The following is a 23355-nucleotide window of genomic DNA, read 5'->3' on the forward strand; positions in this document are numbered from 1 at the left end:
CCTGGTCTACTGCAGCCATGGTCTACTGCAGCCTGGTCTACTGCAGCCATGGTCTACTGCAGCCTGGTCTACTGCAGCCTGGTCTACTGCAGCCTGGTCTACTGCAGCCTGGTCTACTGCAGCCTGGTCTACTGCAGCCTGGCCTACTGCAGCCTGGTCTACTGCAGCCATGGTCTACTGCAGCCATGGCCTACTGCAGCCTGGCCTACTGCAGCCTGGCCTACTGCAGCTCTGGAGCCTAGCTATTTTCATTTTGTATTATTTTTTATTTAACCTTTATTTAACTAGGCAAGTCAGTTAAGAACAAATTCTTATTTACAATGACGGCCCACCGAAAGGCAAAAGGCCTCCTGCGGGGACAGGGGCCTGGGATAAAAAGTATATTTTTGTATAAAATATAAATATAGGACAAAACACACATCAGGACAAGAGAGACAACACAACACTACATAAAGAGAGACAACACTACATAAAGAGAAACCTAAGACAACAACACAGCATGGTAGCAACACATGACAACACAGCATGGTAGAAACACAACATGGTAGCAGCACAACATGGTAGCAAAACAAAACAGGGTACAAATATTATTGGGTACAGACAACAGCACAAAGGGCAAGAAGGTAGAGACAACAATACATCACTCAAAGCAGCCACAACTGTCAGTAAGAGTGTCCATGATTTGAGTCTTTGAATGAAGAGATTTGAGATAAAACTGTCCAGTTTGAGTGTTTGTTGCAGCTCGTTCCAGTCGCTAGCTGCAGCGAACTGAAAAGACGAGCGACCCAGGGATGTGTTCGCTTTGGGGACCTTTAACAGAATGTGACTGGCAGAACGGGTGTTGTATGTGGAGGATGAGGGCTGCAGTAGATATCTCAGATAGGGGGGGAGTGAGGCCTAAGAGGGGTTTTTATAAATAAGCATCTACCAGTGGGTCTTGCGACGGATATACAGAGATGAGCAGTTTAGAAGAGTATAGAGTGCAGCGATGTGTCCTGTAAGGAACATTGGTGGCAAATCTGATGGCCGAATGGTAAAGAACATCTAGCCGCTCGAGAGCACCCTTACCTGCCGATCTATAAATTACGTCTCCGTAATCTAGCATGGGGTAGAGCCATAATGAGTTGAAGGAAGACACCATCTCATGCCATAAGTATCACAAGCACATTCTGTGTCTATTTTGAAACATACAGTATGAATATTGTACACGCCCCAAATGCCTCACTGACAAGATATATAGTGTGGCACAAGTCCAAGAGTGTGTGTGTGTGTGTGTGTGTGTGTGCGTGTGTGCGTGTGTGTAAATCTCCTCATCACAAGGCTCTTGAGGAAGTGAGTTTTGGGGTTATTTTTTGGGGGGGGGCATTTCAGTAGAAATATTTTAAAACAGACACCGAGCTCAGAAGGAATCTCAAACTCTGCTACAGGACTACAACTCCCATGAATGGTCCATATATTTCGCACTTGCGCATTGGGCCATCGGAGACGAGACGCGCGGAGATTCCGTTTTGTGAAATGGCGGCGTGAAAAAAGGCCTGGAGAATTTTACTAAACTAAACCGAAGACTTTCTATTATATTGACAAGATAATCAAGTGACCGCTCTAACGATGGAAATACATGTTGTCAAAGATGAAATGCAGGCAGGAAGTAGAGACATTACTGAGCACGGTTACATGCACACTATAATGCGATTATTGTAGACAGGTTAATATAATAGTTCATTTAAAAGCGTTTACATGCTTTGCAAGAAGAACGATTTCCCTAATAATCCTGTTTACATGGACACATCTGAAGTCAAGCTACCTGATGGGACTTTTTGAATAAATGCAAAAAAATTGCTGATCCAAAAAAAACATTCTTACTACAGTGACTATGTTATTTTTGCCAAGAGTTCGGACATATACAGTTTGTATGTTAAAACTATTTATAAGATAAATACTTTCAGTTTTTCCACTCATATATACCCGTTCAAAAGAGGAAGGCTTGCTTTACCAAGTGCTGAATTTGGTCAGTTTAATATCAAATTATTATTGTACTCAGTATGTTTCCATGCACACTAATACTTTGATATTAAATGGATTATGGCAGAAGGCTGATTATGCAATAGTCATGTAAACACCTTCGTCTGTTTATCTTGAAAATCGGCGTACGGTCAAAATCATACGCAATCTTTCGAATTATTAGGACGTGTAAACACAATCGTCATTCCAGAAGTGTATTTGACCTCAGCAATGGCTAGCACCAGCCAAGTGAACACCCATCTTTAGCAGGAGTCAGTTCGGAACGGAATCTATACTTCTTATAAGTAATTATTTTCACATACAAACTCAGAATCAAATATTCTTCCCCCCCAAAACAATAACATGTTGGCTGTGTTGGTAGAACGTTTATTTTTGACTGAATTTATCAGTTCCATCAGACATCCTTTTCAGGTGTGTCCATGTCAACAGGATTATTAGAGAAATCGTTCTTCTTTCAAAGCATGTAAACGTTTTTAATCGAACTATTACATGAATCCGACTATCCATAATAATCGCATTATTGTGTGCGTGTAAACGCAGTCTGAGGTCTGAGAGGGCAGATACACATATAAATACCATAAAGTCGTTGTTTTTTTTATTATTTATTTTTTATTAATCAAGTTCACGAAATAGTAAATCCGTCCACTTTTATCAGTGCATTGGTTACAGCCTAACCATTACGAAACTTATATTCCGCCAAAATAAATAAAAGCTCATGTAGCAAATTAGCAATTACATTTTAATAAGTTTATTAAACCCAAATTCTACACCTCTCTCATTGACCCCCATAACAACAAAATAAATCACTATTTCCGTGGGTGGAGTAAAACCTCTCGCTTTGCTTCTTCCTCGCTGATCGGACACCCAGCGACAATTCAAAGTTTAATAGCAATTCGGACTTGTTTTTACTATCAAGGGGGTTGTTTTATCGAAAACATTTTAATTAATTAGGGAAAAGGTACGTTAACTTTTATATGTAATGATATCTGAGCAGTAGTTGGCCTATAAAACACAGCTAGCAGGAGACTTCATGGTTGTTCATGTTATTGACGGTGATGCTACAGTAGCTAGCATGGAATAATATGTTGTTTATAAGGCCATGCTAAAACACACAAAGTACACTTTTTTAAAACGTTACTCTACACGACGGTGCCTAAAAGATACCGATCTATAATGCAAAAAAAAAAAAACTAGCTAAATTGCTAAATTGGTTAGCGAACTAGCTAGTTAGCTTGCTAGCTACATGCTACCGGCAGTTGATGTTCGCCAACTTTAGTCGGCTAGCTACTTTTGTCTTTTGAAATTGACACACATTTTTATTAAAGTTTGCTAACATTAGGGAAAGGAAATCCACCCACAAATGGTTGGTGAAATGATCCTTAAAAACCAAAAAGAGAAAATACGTACTGGATTATATGTAACGTTAGTTAGCTAACTAGTATTACATCTAGCTAGCTACTACCAGGCATTTAGCCATAGTAATGGTACAAGCTAAAGTTACCTGTGGTGATATTTCAGAATTAGCAGCTCATAACTATTCACTAAACAAGAACATATATATATATGTGCTCTTTTTTTGTCCTCAACTTTCACTCTCTTGTACAACAATTTGTGTGATTTTTTAAATCAGTATCAACGCTAGTTAGCTACTAGTAACTAGCTACATCAACTCAGTCTTAACAGGACATGGGGGGGAAATCACTCACCTTAATTAACTAGTTACTGTAGTTAACTTTAGTTTACTGGAGTTCATTAGTTCGTCCAGGTCCCTGATGTTGAAATATTGTTATTGACATTCTCTAGTGTTTTATTGTATTTGTTTTATAGTAAACTTGTATCATGTACCACTAGAACTCACTTATTAAATAACTCTACATTTTTTTAAAAAGTGTATATGTTAATAATCACAGTTGGATTAATGTGTGTGTGTGTGTGTGTGTGTGTGTCTCGACTATCTCTTGTGTTGTCTTCCAGAGAGCAGCGTTGTCATGGCGAAGAGGATTGCTGATAAAGAACTGACTGACCGGAACTGGGACCAGGAGGATGATGGAGAGGAGGTGGGTTGTTTCACTGTGTTTCTACAGCCTCACTGATTTATTTATTTCACCTTTATTTAAACCAGGTAGGCTAGTTGAGAACAAGTCCTTTATTTAACCAGGTAGGCTAGTTGAGAACAAGTCCTTTATTTAACCAGGTAGGCTAGTTGAGAACAAGTCCTTTATTTAACCAGGTAGGCTAGTTGAGAACAAGTCCTTTATTTAACCAGGTAGGCTAGTTGAGAACAAGTCCTTTATTTAAACCAGGTAGGCTAGTTGAGAACAAGTCCTTTATTTAACCAGGTAGGCTAGTTGAGAACAAGTCCTTTATTTAAACCAGGTAGGCTAGTTGAGAACAAGTCCTTTATTTAACCAGGTAGGCTAGTTGAGAACAAGTCCTTTATTTAACCAGGGTAGGCTAGTTGAGAACAAGTCCTTTATTTAAACCAGGTAGGTTAGTTGAGAACAAGTCCTTTATTTAACCAGGTAGGCTCGTTGAGAACAAGTCCTTTATTTAACCAGGTAGGCTAGTTGAGAACAAGTCCTTTATTTAACCAGGTAGGCTAGTTGAGAACAAGTCCTTTATTTAAACCAGGTAGGCTAGTTGAGAACAAGTCCTTTATTTAACCAGGTAGGTTAGTTGAGAACAAGTCCTTTATTTAACCAGGTAGGCTCGTTGAGAACAAGTCCTTTATTTAACCAGGTAGGCTAGTTGAGAACAAGTCCTTTATTTAACCAGGTAGGCTAGTTGAGAACAAGTCCTTTATTTAACCAGGGTAGGCTAGTTGAGAACAAGTCCTTTATTTAAACCAGGTAGGTTAGTTGAGAACAAGTCCTTTATTTAACCAGGTAGGCTCGTTGAGAACAAGTCCTTTATTTAACCAGGTAGGCTAGTTGAGAACAAGTCCTTTATTTAACCAGGTAGGCTAGTTGAGAACAAGTTCTCATTTACAATTGCGACCTGGCCAAGATAAAGCAAAGCAGTTCGACAACATACAACAACACAGAGTTACACATGGAATAAAACAAACATACAGTCAATAATACAGTAGAAAAATAAGTCTATATACAATGTGAGCAAATGAGGTGCGATAAGGGAGGTAAAGGCAAAAAAAGTCCGTGGTGGCAAAGTAAATACAATATAGCAAGTAAAACACTGGAATGGTAGATTTGTAGTAGAAGAAAGTGCAAAGTAGAAATAGAGTTAATGGGGTGCAAAGGAGCAAAATAAACTAAATAAATACAGTAGGGGAAGAGGTAGTAGTTTGGGCTAAATTATAGATGGGCTATGTACAGGTGCAGTGATCTGTGAGCTGCTCTGACAGCTGGTGCTTAAAGCTAGTGAGGGAGATGAGTGTTTCCAGTTTCAGAGATTTTTGTAGATTTCTTTTTTCTGATAAACTATATTGACTGTATAATAATACACAGCCTGCAGGAACATGTCCCGGGGTTCAGGCTTTTAACACATCCTGCCAAGTAACTAGTACAAAATTATTAGTCTCCCTTTCTGTTGTTGGCTGTTTTCAATAGTTTCAGCATCCCCACGAAATTATAATAAATAGACAACTGCATGTGGTGTAAAAACAGTTATCTGATTTAGTATGGAGGGGGTTGGATAGGTCTTCAGTGATTGGTGTGGAGGGGGTTGGATAGGTCTTCAGTGATTGGTGTGGAGGGGGTTGGATAGACCTTCAGTGATTGGTGTGGAGGGGGTTGGATAGGCCTTCAGTGATTGGTGTGGAGGGGGTTGGATAGGTCTTCAGTGATTGGTGTGGAGGGGGTTGGATAGACCTTCAGTGATTGGTGTGGAGGGGGGTTGGATAGGGGTTGGATAGGTCTTCAGTGATTGGTGTGGAGGGGGTTGGATAGGCCTTCAGTGATTGGTGTGGAGGGGTTGGATAGGTCTTCAGTGATTGGTGTGGAGGGGGTTGGATAGACCTTCAGTGATTGGTGTGGAGGGGTGGATAGGGGTTGGATAGGTCTTCAGTGATTGGTGTGGAGGGGGTTGGATAGGCCTTCAGTGATTGGTGTGGAGGGGGTTACATAGGCCTTCAGTGATTGGTGTGGAGGGGGGTTGGATAGGCCTTCAGTGATTGGTGTGGAGGGGGTTGGATAGACCTTCAGTGATTGGTGTGGAGGGGGTTGGATAGACCTTCAGTGATTGGTGTGGAGGGGGTTGGATAGACCTTCAGTGATTGGTGTGGAGGGGGTTGGATAGGTCTTCAGTGATTGGTGTGGAGGGGGTTGGATAGACCTTCAGTGATTGGTGTGGGAGGGGTTGGATAGGTCTTCAGTGATTGGTGTGGAGGGGGTTGGATAGGCCTTCAGTGATTGGTGTGGAGGGGGTTGGATAGGTCTTCAGTGATTGGTGTGGAGGGGGTTGGATAGGCCTTCAGTGATTGGTGTGGAGGGGGTTGGATAGGCCTTCAGTGATTGGTGTGGAGGGGGTTGGATAGACCTTCAGTGATTGGTGTGGAGGGGGTTGGATAGGCCTTCAGTGATTGGTGTGGAGGGGGTTGGATAGACCTTCAGTGATTGGTGTGGAGGGGGTTGGATAGGCCTTCAGTGATTGGTGTGGAGGGGGTTGGATAGGTCTTCAGTGATTGGTGTGGAGGGGGTTGGATAGGACTTCAGTGATTGGTGTGGAGGGGGTTGGATAGGCCTTCAGTGATTGGTGTGGAGGGGGTTGGATAGGTCTTCAGTGATTGGTGTGGAGGGGTTGGATAGGGGGTTGGATAGGTCTTCAGTGATTGGTGTGGAGGGGGTTGGATAGGCCTTCAGTGATTGGTGTGGAGGGGTTGGATAGGGGTTGGATAGGCCTTCAGTGATTGGTATGGAGGGGGTTGGATAGGCCTTCAGTGATTGGTGTGGAGGGGGTTGGATAGGCCTTCAGTGATTGGTGTGGAGGGGGTTGGATAGGCCTTCAGTGATTGGTATGGAGGGGGTTGGATAGGCCTTCAGTGATTGGTGTGGAGGGGGTTGGATAGGCCTTCAGTGATTGGTATGGAGGGGTTGGATAGGTCTTCAGTGATTGGTGTGGAGGGGGTTGGTTAGGGGTTGGATAGGCCTTCAGTGATTGGTGTGGAGGGGGTTGGATAGGTCTTCAGTGATTGGTGTGGAGGGGGTTGGATAGGCCTTCAGTGATTGGTGTGGAGGGGTTGGATAGGCCTTCAGTGATTGGTATGGAGGGGGGTTGGATAGGGGTTGGATAGACCTTCAGTGATTGGTGTGGAGGGGGTTGGATAGACCTTCAGTGATTGGTGTGGAGGGGTTGGATAGGTCTTCAGTGATTGGTGTGGAGGGGGGTTGGATAGGTCTTCAGTGATTGGTGTGGAGGGGGTTGGATAGACCTTCAGTGATTTGCGTGGAGGGGGTTGGATAGGCCTTCAGTGATTGGTATGGAGGGGTTGGATAGGCCTTCAGTGATTGGTATGGAGGGGGTTGGATAGGGGTTGGATAGGCCTTCAGTGATTGGTATAGAGGGGGGTTGGATAGGCCTTCAGTGATTGGTATGGAGGGGGTTGGATAGGTCTTCAGTGATTGGTGTGGAGGGGGTTGGTTAGGGGTTGGATAGGCCTTCAGTGATTGGTGTGGAGGGGGTTGGATAGGTCTTCAGTGATTGGTGTGGAGGGGGTTGGATAGGCCTTCAGTGATTGGTGTGGAGGGGGTTGGATAGGCCTTCAGTGATTGGTATGGAGGGGGTTGGATAGGGGTTGGATAGACCTTCAGTGATTGGTGTGGAGGGGGTTGGATAGACCTTCAGTGATTGGTGTGGAGGGGGTTGGATAGGTCTTCAGTGATTGGTGTGGAGGGGGTTGGATAGGTCTTCAGTGATTGGTGTGGAGGGGGTTGGATAGACCTTCAGTGATTTGCGTGGAGGGGGTTGGATAGGCCTTCAGTGATTGGTATGGAGGGGTTGGATAGGCCTTCAGTGATTGGTATGGAGGGGGTTGGATAGGGGTTGGATAGGCTTCGGGGTTGGATAGGCCTTCAGTGATTGGTGTGGAGGGGGTTGGATAGGCCTTCAGTGATTGGTGTGGAGGGGGTTGGATAGGCCTTCAGTGATTGGTGTGGAGGGGGTTGGAAAGGTCTGCAGGGATTGGTGTGGAGGAGGTTGGATAGGACTTCAGTGATTGGTGTGGAGGGGGTTGGATAGGCCTTCAGTGATTGGTGTGGAGGGGGTTGGATAGACCTTCAGTGATTGGTGTGGAGGGGGGTTGGATAGGCCTTCAGTGATTGGTGTGGAGGGGGTTGGAAAGGTCTGCAGGGATTGGTGTGGAGGAGGTTGGATAGGACTTCAGTGATTGGTGTGGAGGGGGTTGGATAGGCCTTCAGTGATTGGTGTGGAGGGGGTTGGATAGGCCTTCAGTGATTGGTGTGGAGGGGGTTGGATAGGCCTTCAGTGATTGGTATGGAGGGGGTTGGATAGACCTTCAGTGATTGGTATAGAGGGGGTTGGATAGGGGTTGGATAGGCCTTCAGTGATTGGTGTGGAGGGGGTTGGATAGGTCTTCAGTGATTGGTGTGGAGGGGGTTGGATAGGCCTTCAGTGATTGGTATGGAGGGGGGTTGGATAGGCCTTCAGTGATTGGTGTGGAGGGGGTTGGATAGACCTTCAGTGATTGGTATGGAGGGGGTTGGATAGGCCAGTTATTGGTGTGGAGGGGGTTGGATAGGCCAGTTATTGGTGTGGAGGGGGTTGGATAGGGGTTGGATAGGTCTTCAGTGATTGGTGTGGAGGGGGTTGGATAGGTCTTCAGTGATTGGTATGGAGGGGGTTGGATAGGGGTTGGATAGACCTTCAGTGATTGGTGTGGAGGGGGTTGGATAGGCCTTCAGTGATTGGTATGGAGGGGGTTGGATAGGTCTTCAGTGATTGGTATGGAGGGGGTTGGATAGGCCTTCAGTGATTGGTGTGGAGGGGGTTGGATAGGTCTTCAGTGATTGGTATGGAGGGGGTTGGATAGGTCTTCAGTGATTGGTATGGAGGGGGTTGGATAGGTGGTTGGATAGGCCTTCAGTGATTGGTGTGGAGGGGGTTGGATAGGCCTTCAGTGATTGGTGTAGAGTTTTGGATGACAGCGGTCTACCTATGAGTTACGTTTTATGAGTTTTGTGTATTTTTTTAAACACACATTTTCTCTCCTCTGCTCCTGACTGCATGTGCTGCTATAGAAATAGAATGACTAGAACGGCTGGTGGTATAATGGGAGGACTGGCGGCCATGTTGAGTGTCGTCTCCCCCCCCCCCCGCTAGGTTATAAAATGAGAAGGTTAAAGACAACGGCTTCACAGTAATGTTTGAGGTTCTACCTCTCTGAATCAACCACGGGACCAGCTCCAGTATTGGAGCTACGCTGCCTCGGCAGAAGGCAAGCTCTCCGAAACAGATCAGGAGGTTGGTAAGGAAATAAAATAGTTTAGTTTATCGGTTAGCCCCGAGTCACTGAGGTTACAAAGAAGCTTGTCAAAACACCATGTTGATTCAATGTTGTAGAACCCCCGTCTTCAAAGGGGGGGGGGGGGGGTCACTCTAGACCCAAACTGCTATAGACCTATATCCATCCTGCCCTGCCTTTCTAAAGTCTTCGAAAGCCAAGTTAATAAACAGATCACTGACCATTTCGAATCCCACCGTACCTTCTCCGCTGTGCAATCCGGTTTCCGAGCTGGTCATGGGTAACACCTCAGCCACGCTCAAGGTCCTAAACGATATCATAACCCGTCATCGATAAAAGACATTACTGTGCAGCCGTTTTCATCGACCTGGCCAAGGCTTTCGACTCGATCACCGCATTCTTATCAGCAGACTCAACAGCCTTGGTTTCTCAAATGACTGCCTCGCCTGGTTCACCAACTACTTCTCAGATAGAGTTCAGTGTGTCAAATCGGAGGGCCTACTGTCTGGACCTCTGGCAGTCTCTATGGGGGTACCACAGGGTTAAATTCTCGGGCCGACTCTTTACTCTGTATATATCAACGATGTCGCTCTTGCTGCGGGTGATTCCCTGATCCACCTCTACGCAGACGACACCATTCTGTATACTTCTGGCCCCTCTTTGGACACTGTGTTAACCCTCCAGATGAGCTTCAATGCCATACAACACTCCTTCCATGGCCTCCAACTGCTCTTAAATGCTAGTAAAACCAAATGCATGCTTTTCAACCGTTCGCTGCCCGCACCCGCCCGCCCGACTAGCATCACTACTCTGGACGGTTCTGACCTAGAATATGTGGACAACTACAAATACCTAGGTGTCTGGTTAGACTGTAAACACTCCTTCCAGACTCCTATTAAACATCTCCAATCCAAAATCAAATCTAGAATTGGCTTCCTATTTCGCAACAAAGCCTCCTTCACTCATGCCGCCAAACTTACCCTCGTAAAACTGACCATCCTACCGATCCTCGACTTCGGCGATGTCATCTACAAAATAGCTTCCAATGCCCTAGTCAGCAAACTGGATGCAGTCTATCACAGTGCCATCCGTTTTGTCACCAAAGCCCCATATACTACCCACCATTGCGACCTGTATGCCTCGTTGGCTGGCCCTAGCTACATACTCGTCACCAAACCCACTGGCTCCAGGTCATCTATAAGTCTATGCTAGGTAAAGCTCCGCCTTATCTCAGCTCACTGGTCACCATAGCAACACCCACCCGTAGCACGCGCTCCAGCATGTATATCTCACTGGTCATCCCCAAAGCCAACACCTCCTTTGGCCGCCTTTCCTTCCAGTTCTCTGCTGCCAGTGACTGGAACGAATTGCAAAAATCGCTGAAGCTGGAGACTTATATTTCCCTCACTAACTTTAAACATCAGCTGTCAGAGCAGCTAACCGATCGCTGCAGCTGTACATAGTCCATCTGTAAACAGCCCACCCAATCTACCTACCTCATCCCCATATTGTTTTTATTTACTTTCTGCTCTTTTGCACACCAGTATCACTACTTACACATCATCATCTGCTCATCTATCAGTCCAGTGTTAATCTGCTAAATTGTAATTACTTTGCTACTACGGCTCATTTATTGCCTTACCTCCTCACTCCATTTACACACACTGTATATAGACTTTCTTTTTTCTCTACTGTATTATTGACTGTACGCTTGTTTACTCCATGTGTAACTCTGTGTTGTTGTTTTCAGTGTCACACTGCTTTGCTTTATCTTGGCCAGGTCGCAGTTGTAAATGAGAACTTGTTCTCAACTAGCCTAACCTGGTTAAATAAAGGACTTGTTCTCAACTAGCCTACCTGGTTAAATAAAGGACTTGTTCTCAACTAGCCTATATTACACAGTGAGGACGGACTATATTACACAGTGAGGACGGACTATATTACACAGTGAGGACGGACTATATTACACAGTGAGGGCGGACTATATTACACAGTGAGGGCGGACTATATTACACAGTGAGGGCGGACTATATTACACAGTGAGGGCGGACTATATTACACAGTGAGGACGGACTATATTACACAGTGAGGACGGACTATATTACACAGTGAGGACGGACTATATTACACAGTGAGGACGGACTATATTACACAGTGAGGACGGACTATATTACACAGTGAGGACGGACTATATTACACAGTGAGGACGGACTATATTACACAGTGAGGACGGACTATATTACACAGTGAGGACGGACTATATTACACAGTGAGGACGGACTATATTACACAGTGAGGACGGACTATATTACACAGTGAGGACGGACTATATTACACAGTGAGGACGGACTATATTACACAGTGAGGACGGACTATATGACACAGTGAGGACGGACTATATGACACAGTGAGGACGGACTATATGACACAGTGAGGACGGACTATATGACACAGTGAGGACGGACTATATGACACAGTGAGGACGGACTATATGACACAGTGAGGACGGACTATATGACACAGTGAGGACGGACTATATGACACAGTGAGGACGGACTATATGACACAGTGAGGACGGACTATATGACACAGTGAGGACGGACTATATGACACAGTGAGGACGGACTATATGACACAGTGAGGACGGACTATATGACACAGTGAGGACGGACTATATGACACAGTGAGGACGGACTATATGACACAGTGAGGACGGACTGTATGACACAGTGAGGACGGACTGTATGACACAGTGAGGACGGACTGTATGACACAGTGAGGACGGACTGTATGACACAGTGAGGACGGACTGTATGACACAGTGAGGACGGACTGTATGACACAGTGAGGACGGACTGTATGACACAGTGAGGACGGACTGTATGACACAGTGAGGACGGACTGTATGACACAGTGAGGACGGACTGTATGACACAGTGAGGACGGACTGTATGACACAGTGAGGACGGACTGTATGACACAGTGAGGACGGACTGTATGACACAGTGAGGACGGACTGTATGACACAGTGAGGACGGACTGTATGACACAGTGAGGACGGACTGTATGACACAGTGAGGACGGACTGTATGACACAGTGAGGACGGACTGTATGACACAGTGAGGACGGACTGTATGACACAGTGAGGACGGACTGTATGACACAGTGAGGACGGACTGTATGACACAGTGAGGACGGACTGTATGACACAGTGAGGACGGACTGTATGACACAGTGAGGACGGACTGTATGACACAGTGAGGACGGACTGTATGACACAGTGAGGACGGACTGTATGACACAGTGAGGACGGACTGTATGACACAGTGAGGACGGACTGTATGACACAGTGAGGCGGACTGTATGACACAGTGAGGGCGGACTGTATGACACAGTGAGGGCGGACTGTATGACACAGTGAGGGCGGACTGTATGACACAGTGAGGGCGGACTGTATGACACAGTGAGGGCGGACTGTATGACACAGTGAGGGCGGACTGTATGACACAGTGAGGGCGGACTGTATGACACAGTGAGGGCGGACTGTATGACACAGTGAGGGCGGACTGTATTACACAGTGAGGGCGGACTGTATTACACAGTGAGGGCGGACTGTATTACACAGTGAGGGCGGACTGTATTACACAGTGAGGACGGACTGTATTACACAGTGAGGACGGACTGTATTACACAGTGAGGACGGACTATATTACACAGTGAGGACGGACTATATTACACAGTGAAGACGGACTATATTACACAGTGAGGACGGACTATATTACACAGTGAGGACGGACTATATTACACAGTGAGGACGGACTATATTACACAGTGAGGACGGACTATATTACACAGTGAGGACGGACTATATTACACAGTGAGGACGGACTATATTACACAGTGAGGACGGACTATATTACACAGTGAGGACGGACTATATTACACAGTGAGGACGGACTATATTACACAGTGAAGACGGACTATATTACACAGTGAGGACGGACTGTATTACACAGTGAGGACGGACTATATTACACAGTGAGGACGGACTATATTACACAGTGAGGACGGACTATATTACACAGTGAGGATGGACTGTACATATTTGATCCTATTTCTAATCGTTTTCTGATGGTGTTCATCAGGCAGGGATGTTTTCCATCGCTAGTGACGATGTGATGAAGAGCAGGCCCATCAAGAAGGCCAAGCGTCGTGCTGCTGGTTCAGAGGTAGGCTTCCTGACTGACTAACCAACAGGAACTAGCTCACTGCATGCTGTCTGTCTGTCAGTCAGAGGGGGGGAAACCTGGGTCATGTTCATTAGGAGAAAGAACAAGCGTTTCTTATTGCATAAGTTCAGGTGGTAACTGCATCCCTGTTTTCATGTTTTCTTCAGTTTTAGTGGCTACTGAACACAACCCAGCTTTACTTTAACCCAATTCAGCAGTCCCTTCCTCCCAGCTTTACTTTAACCCAATTCAGCAGTCCCTTCCTCCCAGCTTTACTTTAACCCAATTCAGCAGTCCCTTCCTCCCAGCTTTACTTTAACCCAATTCAGCAGTCCCTTCCTCCCAGCTTTACTTTAACCCAATTCAGCAGTCCCTTCCTCCCAGCTTTACTTTAACCCAATTCAGCAGTCCCTTCCTCCCAGCTTTACTTTAACCCAATTCAGCAGTCCCTTCCTCCCAGCTTTACTTTAACCCAATTCAGCAGTCCCTTCCTCCCAGCTTTACTTTAACCCAATTCAGCAGTCCCTTCCTCCCAGCTTTACTTTAACCCAATTCAGCAGTCCCTTCCTCCCAGCTTTACTTTAACCCAATTCAGCAGTCCCTTCCTCCCAGCTTTACTTTAACCCAATTCAGCAGTCCCTTCCTCCCAGCTTTACTTTAACCCAATTCAGCAGTCCCTTCCTCCCAGCTTTACTTTAACCCAATTCAGCAGTCCCTTCCTCCCAGCTTTACTTTAACCCAATTCAGCAGTCCCTTCCTCCCAGCTTTACTTTAACCCAATTCAGCAGTCCCTTCCTCCCAGCTTTACTTTAACCCAATTCAGCAGTCCCTTCCTCCCAGCTTTACTTTAACCCAATTCAGCAGTCCCTTCCTCCCAGCTTTACTTTAACCCAATTCAGCAGTCCCTTCCTCCCAGCTTTACTTTAACCCAATTCAGCAGTCCCTTCCTCCCAGCTTTACTTTAACCCAATTCAGCAGTCCCTTCCTCCCAGCTTTACTTTAACCCAATTCAGCAGTCCCTTCCTCCCAGCTTTACTTTAACCCAATTCAGCAGTCCCTTCCTCCCAGCTTTACTTTAACCCAATTCAGCAGTCCCTTCCTCCCAGCTTTACTTTAACCCAATTCAGCAGTCCCTTCCTCCCAGCTTTACTTTAACCCAATTCAGCAGTCCCTTCCTCCCAGCTTTACTTTAACCCAATTCAGCAGTCCCTTCCTCCCAGCTTTACTTTAACCCAATTCAGCAGTCCCTTCCTCCCAGCTTTACTTTAACCCAATTCAGCAGTCCCTTCCTCCCAGCTTTACTTTAACCCAATTCAGCAGTCCCTTCCTTCCTTCCTTAACCTTCCCTTCCTTCCTTCCTTCCTTCCTTCCTTCCTTCCTTCCTTCCTTCCTTCCTTCCTTCTCCTCTTCCTTTCCCATTCGCAGTTCCTTCCTCCCAGCTTTACTTTAACCCAAGGCAAGCAGTCCTTCCTTCCTTCCTTCCTTCCTTCCTTCCTTCCTTCCTTGGATGCCAGAAGTCCTTTTTTAAAGCGCCCCCCCTCCGGTGATGTTTTAGCCTAATGGAGGGCGATGGAAGCATCCAGTTTCCTAGTGAATCATTTGTTTACTTCCTGTCTTTTCTGCCTACAGGGGCAGAGTGGAGGAGCGTTCAAAGTGTTTAAAGGTTTCTCCCTGGCCCCTACGTCTGGACCCGGGCCAGCTGCTGGGGGGGTCGCGACCTTCTCCGGGTTCGGTAACGGGGTAGGGTTCAAACCCCTGTCTGGACTGTCCAATGGGAACAGCGTCAAACCCGTCACTCCAGCCTTCACGGGGTTCACCTCGCCTACTGCCACCAAGACCACCGCCACACCAGGTAAGAGACTGATTGATTGTTAATGTGCAAGTCCGTTAGTATAACTTTTGAAAATCCTCCATTGTTCAGCGGGATCTGGTATGAGGATAATGGAGCTGAATCAGTGGGGTTCCCTCTGTGGATCTGGTATTACAGGATAATGGAGCTGAATCAGTGGGGTTCCCTCTGTGGATCTGGTATTACAGGATAATGGAGCTGAATCAGTGGGGTTCCCTCTGTGGATCTGGTATTACAGGATAATGGAGCTGAATCAGTGGGGTTCCCTCTGTGGATCTGGTATTACAGGATAATGGAGCTGAATCAGTGGGGTTCCCTCTGTGGATCTGGTATTACAGGATAATGGAGCTGAATCAGTGGGGTTCCCTCTGTGGATCTGGTATTACAGGATAATGGAGCTGAATCAGTGGGGTTCCCTCTGTGGATCTGGTATTACAGGATAATGGAGCTGAATCAGTGGGGTTCCCTCTGTGGATCTGGTATTACAGGATAATGGAGCTGAATCAGTGGGGTTCCCTCTGTGGATCTGGTATTACAGGATAATGGAGCTGAATCAGTGGGGTTCCCTCTGTGGATCTGGTATTACAGGATAATGGAGCTGAATCAGTGGGGTTCCCTCTGTGGATCTGGTATTACAGGATAATGGAGCTGAATCAGTGGGGTTCCCTCTGTGGATCTGGTATTACAGAATAATGGAGCTGAATCAGTGGGGTTCCCTCTGTGGATCTGGTATGAGGATAATGGAGCTGAATCAGTGGGGTTCCCTCTGTGGATCTGGTATTACAGGATAATGGAGATGAATCAGTGGGGTTCCCTCTGTGGATCTGGTATTACAGGATAATGGAGCTGAATCAGTGGGGTTCCCTCTGTGGATCTGGTATTACAGGATAATGGAGCTGAATCAGTGGGGTTCCCTCTGTGGATCTGGTATTACAGGATAATGGAGGTGAATCAGTGGGGTTCCCTCTGTGGATCTGGTATTACAGGATAATGGAGGTGAATCAGTGGGGTTCCCTCTGTGGATCTGGTATTACAGGATAATGGAGGTGAATCAGTGGGGTTCCCTCTGTGGATCTGGTATTACAGGATAATGGAGGTGAATCAGTGGGGTTCCCTCTGTGGATCTGGTATTACAGGATAATGGAGCTGAATCAGTGGGGTTCCCTCTGTGGATCTGGTATTACAGGATAATGGAGCTGAATCAGTGGGGTTCCCTCTGTGGATCTGGTATTACAGGATAATGGAGCTGAATCAGTGGGGTTCCCTCTGTGGATCTGGTATTACAGGATAATGGAGCTGAATCAGTGGGGTTCCCTCTGTGGATCTGGTATTACAGGATAATGGAGCTGAATCAGTGGGGTTCCCTCTGTGGATCTGGTATTACAGGATAATGGAGCTGAATCAGTGGGGTTCCCTCTGTGGATCTGGTATTACAGGATAATGGAGCTGAATCAGTGGGGTTCCCTCTGTGGATCTGGTATTACAGGATAATGGAGCTGAATCAGTGGGGTTCCCTCTGTGGATCTGGTATTACAGGATAATGGAGCTGAATCAGTGGGGTTCCCTCTGTGGATCTGGTATTACAGGATAATGGAGGTGAATCAGTGGGGTTCCCTCTGTGGATCTGGTATGAGGATAATGGAGCTGAATCAGTGGGGTTCCCTCTGTGGATCTGGTATTACAGGATAATGGAGCTGAATCAGTGGGGTTCCCTCTGTGGATCTGGTATTACAGGATAATGGAGCTGAATCAGTGGGGTTCCCTCTGTGGATCTGGTATTACAGGATAATGGAGCTGAATCAGTGGGGTTCCCTCTGTGGATCTGGTATTACAGGATAATGGAGCTGAATCAGTGGGGTTCCCTCTGTGGATCTGGTATTACAGGATAATGGAGCTGAATCAGTGGGGTTCCCTCTGTGGATCTGGTATTACAGGATAATGGAGCTGAATCAGTGGGGTTCCCTCTGTGGATCTGGTATTACAGGATAATGGAGCTGAATCAGTGGGGTTCCCTCTGTGGATCTGGTATTACAGGATAATGGAGCTGAATCAGTGGGGTTCCGTCTGTGGATCTGGTATTACAGGATAATGGAGCTGAATCAGTGGGGTTCCCTCTGTGGATCTGGTATTATAGGATAATGGAGCTGAATCAGTGGGGTTCCCTCTGTGGATCTGGTATTACAGGATAATGGAGCTGAATCAGTGGGGTTCCCTCTGTGGATCTGGTATGAGGATAATGGAGCTGAATCAGTGGGGTTCCCTCTGGATCTGCTATTACAGGATAATGGAGCTGAATCAGTGGGGTTCCCTCTGTGGATCTGGTATTACAGGATAATGGAGGTGAATCAGTGGGGTTCCCTCTGTGGATCTGCTATTACAGGATAATGGAGCTGAATCAGTGGGGTTCCCTCTGTGGATCTGCTATTACAGGATAATGGAGCTGAATCAGTGGGGTTCCCTCTGTGGATCTGGTATGAGGATAATGGAGCTGAATCAGTGGGGTTCCCTCTGTGGATCTGCTATTACAGGATAATGGAGCTGAATCAGTGGGGTTCCCTCTGTGGATCTGGTATGAGGATAATGGAGCTGAATCAGTGGGGTTCCCTCTGTGGATCTGGTATTACAGGATAATGGAGCTGAATCAGTGGGGTTCGCTGTGTGTGGCGGCTCCTCTCCCAGTGTGGTGCCTGAGGGCAGAATGACAGAACAGAGATGCTCCAGTAGTCAGTTAGTCTAGGACTTGTTCGTTCTCCGTCCGTCTCTCGCCGTCCGTCTCTCGCCGTCCGTCTCTCGCCGTCCGTCTCTCGCCGTCCGTCTCTCGCTCTCCGTCTCTCTCCGTCCGTCTCTCGCTCTCCGTCTCTCGCTGTCCGTCTCTCGCCCTCCGTCTCTCTCCGTCCGTCTCTCGCCGTCCGTCTCTCGCCGTCCGTCTCTCGCTCTCCGTCTCTCGCCGTCCGTCTCTCGCTCTCCGTCTCTCGCTCTCCGTCTCTCGCTGTCCGTCTCTCGCTCTCCGTCTCTCTCCGTCCGTCTCTCGCCCTCCGTCTCTCGCCGTCCGTCTCTCGCCGTCCGTCTCTCGCCCTCCGTCTCTCGCCGTCCGTCTCTCGCCCTCCGTCTCTCGCCGTCCGTCTCTCGCCCTCCGTCTCTCGCCGTCCGTCTCTCGCCGTCCGTCTCTCGCCCTCCGTCTCTCGCCCTCCGTCTCTCGCCCTCCGTCTCTCGCCGTCCGTCTCTCGCCGTCCGTCTCTCGCCGTCCGTCTCTCGCCGTCCGTCTCTCGCCCTCCGTCTCTCGCCCTCCGTCTCTCGACCTCCGTCTCTCGCCGTCCGTCTCTCGCCGTCCGTCTCTCGCCCTCCGTCTCTCGCCCTCCGTCTCTCGCCCTCCGTCTCTCGCCCTCCGTCTCTCGCCCTCCGTCTCTCGCCCTCCGTCTCTCGCCGTCCGTCTCTCGCCCTCCGTCTCTCGCCCTCCGTCTCTCGCTCTCCGTCTCTCGCCCTCCGTCTCTCGCCCTCCGTCTCTCGCCCTCCGTCTCTCGCTCTCCGTCTCTCGCCGTCCGTCTCTCGCCGTCCGTCTCTCGCTCTGCTGTCACTGCCACATAGCTCTCCTTCTCTACCGTCAAACACCAGGGCATACTGAGGGCTTCCCATCTGAAACACAGGGCATACTGAGGGCTTCCCATCTGAAACACAGGGCATACTGAGGGCTTCCCATCTGAAACACAGGGCATACTGAGGGCTTCCCATCTGAAACACAGGGCATACTGAGGGCTTCCCATCTGAAACACCAGGGCATACTGAGGGCTTCCCATCTGAAACACCAGGGCATACTGAGGGCTTCCCATCTGAAACACAGGGCATACTGAGGGCTTCCCATCTGAAACACAGGGCATACTGAGGGCTTCCCATCTGAAACACAGGGCATACTGAGGGCTTCCCATCTGAAACACAGGGCATACTGAGGGCCTCCCATCTGAAACACAGGGCATACTGAGGGCTTCCCATCTGAAACACAGGGCATACTGAGGGCTTCCCATCTGAAACACAGGGCATACTGAGGGCTTCCCATCTGAAACACAGGGCATACTGAGGGCCTCCCATCTGAAACACAGGGCATACTGAGGGCTTCCCATCTGAAACACAGGGCATACTGAGGGCTTCCCATCTGAAACACAGGGCATACTGAGGGCTTCCCATCTGAAACACAGGGCATACTGAGGGCCTCCCATCTGAAACACAGGGCATACTGAGGGCTTCCCATCTGAAACACAGGGCATACTGAGGGCCTCCCATCTGAAACACAGGGCATACTGAGGGCTTCCCATCTGAAACACAGGGCATACTGAGGGCTTCCCATCTGAAACACAGGGCATACTGAGGGCTTCCCATCTGAAACACAGGGCATACTGAGGGCTTCCCATCTGAAACACAGGGCATACTGAGGGCTTCCCATCTGAAACACAGGGCATACTGAGGGCTTCCCATCTGAAACACAGGGCATACTGAGGGCCTCCCATCTGAAACACAGGGCATACTGAGGGCCTCCCATCTGAAACACAGGGCATACTGAGGGCTTCCCATCTGAAACACAGGGCATACTGAGGGCTTCCCATCTGAAACACAGGGCATACTGAGGGCTTCCCATCTGAAACACAGGGCATACTGAGGGCTTCCCATCTGAAACACAGGGCATACTGAGGGCTTCCCATCTGAAACACAGGGCATACTGAAGGCTTCCCATCTGAAACACAGGGCATACTGAGGGCTTCCCATCTGAAACACAGGGCATACTGAGGGCTTCCCATCTGAAACACAGGGCATACTGAGGGCTTCCCATCTGAAACACAGGGCATACTGAGGGCTTCCCATCTGAAACACAGGGCATACTGAGGGCTTCCCATCTGAAACACAGGGCATACTGAGGGCTTCCCATCTGAAACACAGGGCATACTGAGGGCTTCCCATCTGAAACACAGGGCATACTGAGGGCTTCCCATCTGAAACACAGGGCATACTGAGGGCTTCCCATCTGAAACACAGGGCATACTGAGGGCTTCCCATCTGAAACACAGGGCATACTGAGGGCTTCCCATCTGAAACACAGGGCATACTGAGGGCTTCCCATCTGAAACACAGGGCATACTGAGGGCTTCCCATCTGAAACACAGGGCATACTGAGGGCTTCCCATCTGAAACACAGGGCATACTGAGGGCCTCCGCGTGCTTCCCATCTGAAACAGTTTGTCCATATATGGATGACGCCATTTTGTGATGTTTTGGTCTGCGGCATGATTCTTCACAGATCTGTTTGTCACTCAGTGACAGGCTAGTTTTCATGCAAATGTTTTCACTTGAGAAATTCTGCACCAAACATCCTAGTCAGATGTAGAAATATATTGTATGTCTTGAGTTATCTTAGATGAAATCTGGACTGTTTTTTGAGGAAGTGTTTACAGGCTACAGCGTCTCAAAATGGACAAACGGTGCCGTGTGACTCATGCTGAAGCCTTAAGGCTCTGAGGTATCACTGCTTCTCTCTCTGCTGTAACGTTTACGTTCTGGTTCTCTCTTCACCTCCTCCTCTCCCCCTTATCCCCTCTCCTCCTCTCCTCTATCCCCTCTCCTCCTCTCCTCTATCCCCCCTCCTCCTCTCCTCTATCCCCTCTCCTCTATCCCCTCTCCTCCTCTCCTCTATCCCCCCTCCTCCTCTCCTCTATCCCCTCTCCTCTCCTCCTCTCCTCTATCCCCCTCCTCCTCTCCTCTATCCCCTCTCCTCCTCTCCTCTATCCCCTCTCCTCCTCTCCTCTATCCCCTCTCCTCCTCTCCTCTATCCCCTCTCCTCCTCTCCTCTATCCCCTCTCCTCTATCACCCCTCCTCCTCTCCTCTATCCCCTCTCCTCTATCACCCCTCCTCCTCTCCTCTATCCCCTCTCCTCTATCCCCTCTCCTCTATCCCCTCTCCTCTATCCCCTCTCCTCTATCCCCTCTCCTCCTCTCCTCTATCCCCTCTCCTCTATCACCCCTCCTCCTCTCCTCTATCCCCTCTCCTCTATCCCCTCTCCTCTATCCCCCCTCCTCCTCTCCTCTATCCCCTCTCCTCCTCTCCTCTATCCCCCCTCTTCCTCTCCTCTGTCCCACCTCCTCTATCCCCCCTCCTCTCCTCTATCTTCCCCCTCCTCTCCTCTGTCCCTCCTCTCCTCTGTCCCCCTCTCCTCTATCCCCCCTCTCCTCTATCCCCCCTCCTCTCCTCTATCCCCCCTCCTCTCCTCTATCCCCCTCCTCTCCTCTATCCCCCCTCCTCTCCTCTATCCCCCTCCTCTCCTCTATCCCCCTCCTCTCCTCTATCCCCCCTCCTCTCCTCTATCCCCCTCCTCTCCTCTATCCCCCCTCCTCTCCTCTATCCCCCTCCTCTCCTCTATCCCCCTCCTCTCCTCTATCCCCCTCCTCTCCTCTATCCCCCTCCTCCTCTATCCCTCCTCTCCTCTATCCTCCTCTCCTCTATCCCCTCCTCTCCTCTTCTCCTCTCCTCTCTCCCCCTCCTCTTCTCCTCTCCTCTCTCCCCCTCCTCTTCTCCTCTCCTCTCTCCCCCTCCTCTTCTCCTCTCCTCTCTCCCCCTCCTCCTCTCCTCTATCCCCCCTCCTCTCCTCTATCCCCCTCCTCTCCTCTATCCCCCTCCTCCTCTCCTCTATCCCCCCTCCTCCTCTATCCTCCTCTCCTCTATCCTCCTCTCCTCTATCCTCCTCTCCTCTATCCCCTCCTCTCTTCCTCTCCTCTCCTCTCTCCCCCCTCCTCCTCTCCTCTATCCCTCCTATCCCCCATCCTCCTCCTCCTCTCCTAGGTTCATTAACATTCAGCGGTCCCTCCTCCAGTGCTGTCATCGCGGGGCAGCGGTCTAATGGTTCGTCCCCCGTGGTTTCCAGTCAGTCTCTCATCTCCAGCTCCCCTCTCTCCTCTAACAGCGGTAACACCCGGGAATACAGCAGGCAGCTCACAGCTCTCAACTGCTCCGTCAGGGACTGGATCACCAAGCACGTCAACGGAAACCCTCTCTGTGACCTGAACCCCATCTTCAGAGACTATGAAAAGCACCTGGCCAGCATCGATAAGAAATACGGAGGGAGTGGAGGGAGTGGAGCTGTGACGGGAGCTGCTGTGGCGGTGGCGGACGGGAGCTCAGAGAGCCGTAGCGATGCGGGGGGATCAGAGGAGAAGCGGGCAGCACCACCACCGCCGCCACCCTCCTCCTCTGGTACCGCTGGCTCGACAGCCACGGCGCCGCTGTTCTCCTTCAGTAAGGACAAGGACCCGGTGGAAAGCTCAGCCGTCGCTCCCTCTCCGATCCCCGCTGGCATCAGCTTTAACTTGGACCAGAAGCGGAGCAGCTCAGCGTTGGGGTCTCTGAGCTCCGGAGGAGCTCCCAGTGTCTTCTCCACCTCTCTGTTCGGAGGTGCTGCACCTCCTGCCTTCTCCTTCAGTGGGGCCAAAGCTGAGGCTGCCCCCACCCAGACAACAGGTACGATATGGAAGATTTAATGTATGTAGGGTAATATAAATATTATACTTTACTGTCCTGACAGCTGTGATATCATGTGGTGCTGCTAGACAACACACCCAGAATGTTACCTGGTGATATGGTGCTGCTAGTGATAGACAACACACCCAGAATGTTACCTGGTGATATGGTGCTGCTAGTGATAGACAACATCTAGAATGTACCTGGTGATATGGGCTGCTAGTGATAGAACACCAGAATGTTACTGGTGATATGGTGCTGCTAGTGATAGACAACATCCTCAGAATGTTACCTGGTGATATGGTGCTGCTAGTGATAGACAAC

The 23355-nt window shown here is 48.7% G+C and overlaps 1 protein-coding gene across 1 annotated transcript in view; it reads left to right on the plus strand.

The window, feature by feature from the left end:
- Positions 1–2821: 2821 nt before the first annotated feature.
- LOC106594813 (nuclear pore complex protein Nup50) overlaps positions 2822–23355 on the plus strand; it is a 29696-nt gene continuing 9162 nt past the window's right edge. The window contains exons 1-5 of the mRNA XM_045712339.1: positions 2822–2980; positions 3997–4079; positions 13604–13687; positions 15317–15539; positions 22357–23031. Of these exons, the coding sequence (XP_045568295.1) occupies positions 4011–4079; positions 13604–13687; positions 15317–15539; positions 22357–23031 (1051 nt within the window). The 5' untranslated portion in view covers positions 2822–2980; positions 3997–4010. The remainder of the gene's footprint in view (positions 2981–3996; positions 4080–13603; positions 13688–15316; positions 15540–22356; positions 23032–23355) is intronic.

The sequence above is a fragment of the Salmo salar genome, unplaced genomic scaffold (genome assembly GCF_905237065.1).
Source record: "Salmo salar unplaced genomic scaffold, Ssal_v3.1, whole genome shotgun sequence".
NCBI lineage: Eukaryota > Metazoa > Chordata > Actinopteri > Salmoniformes > Salmonidae > Salmo > Salmo salar.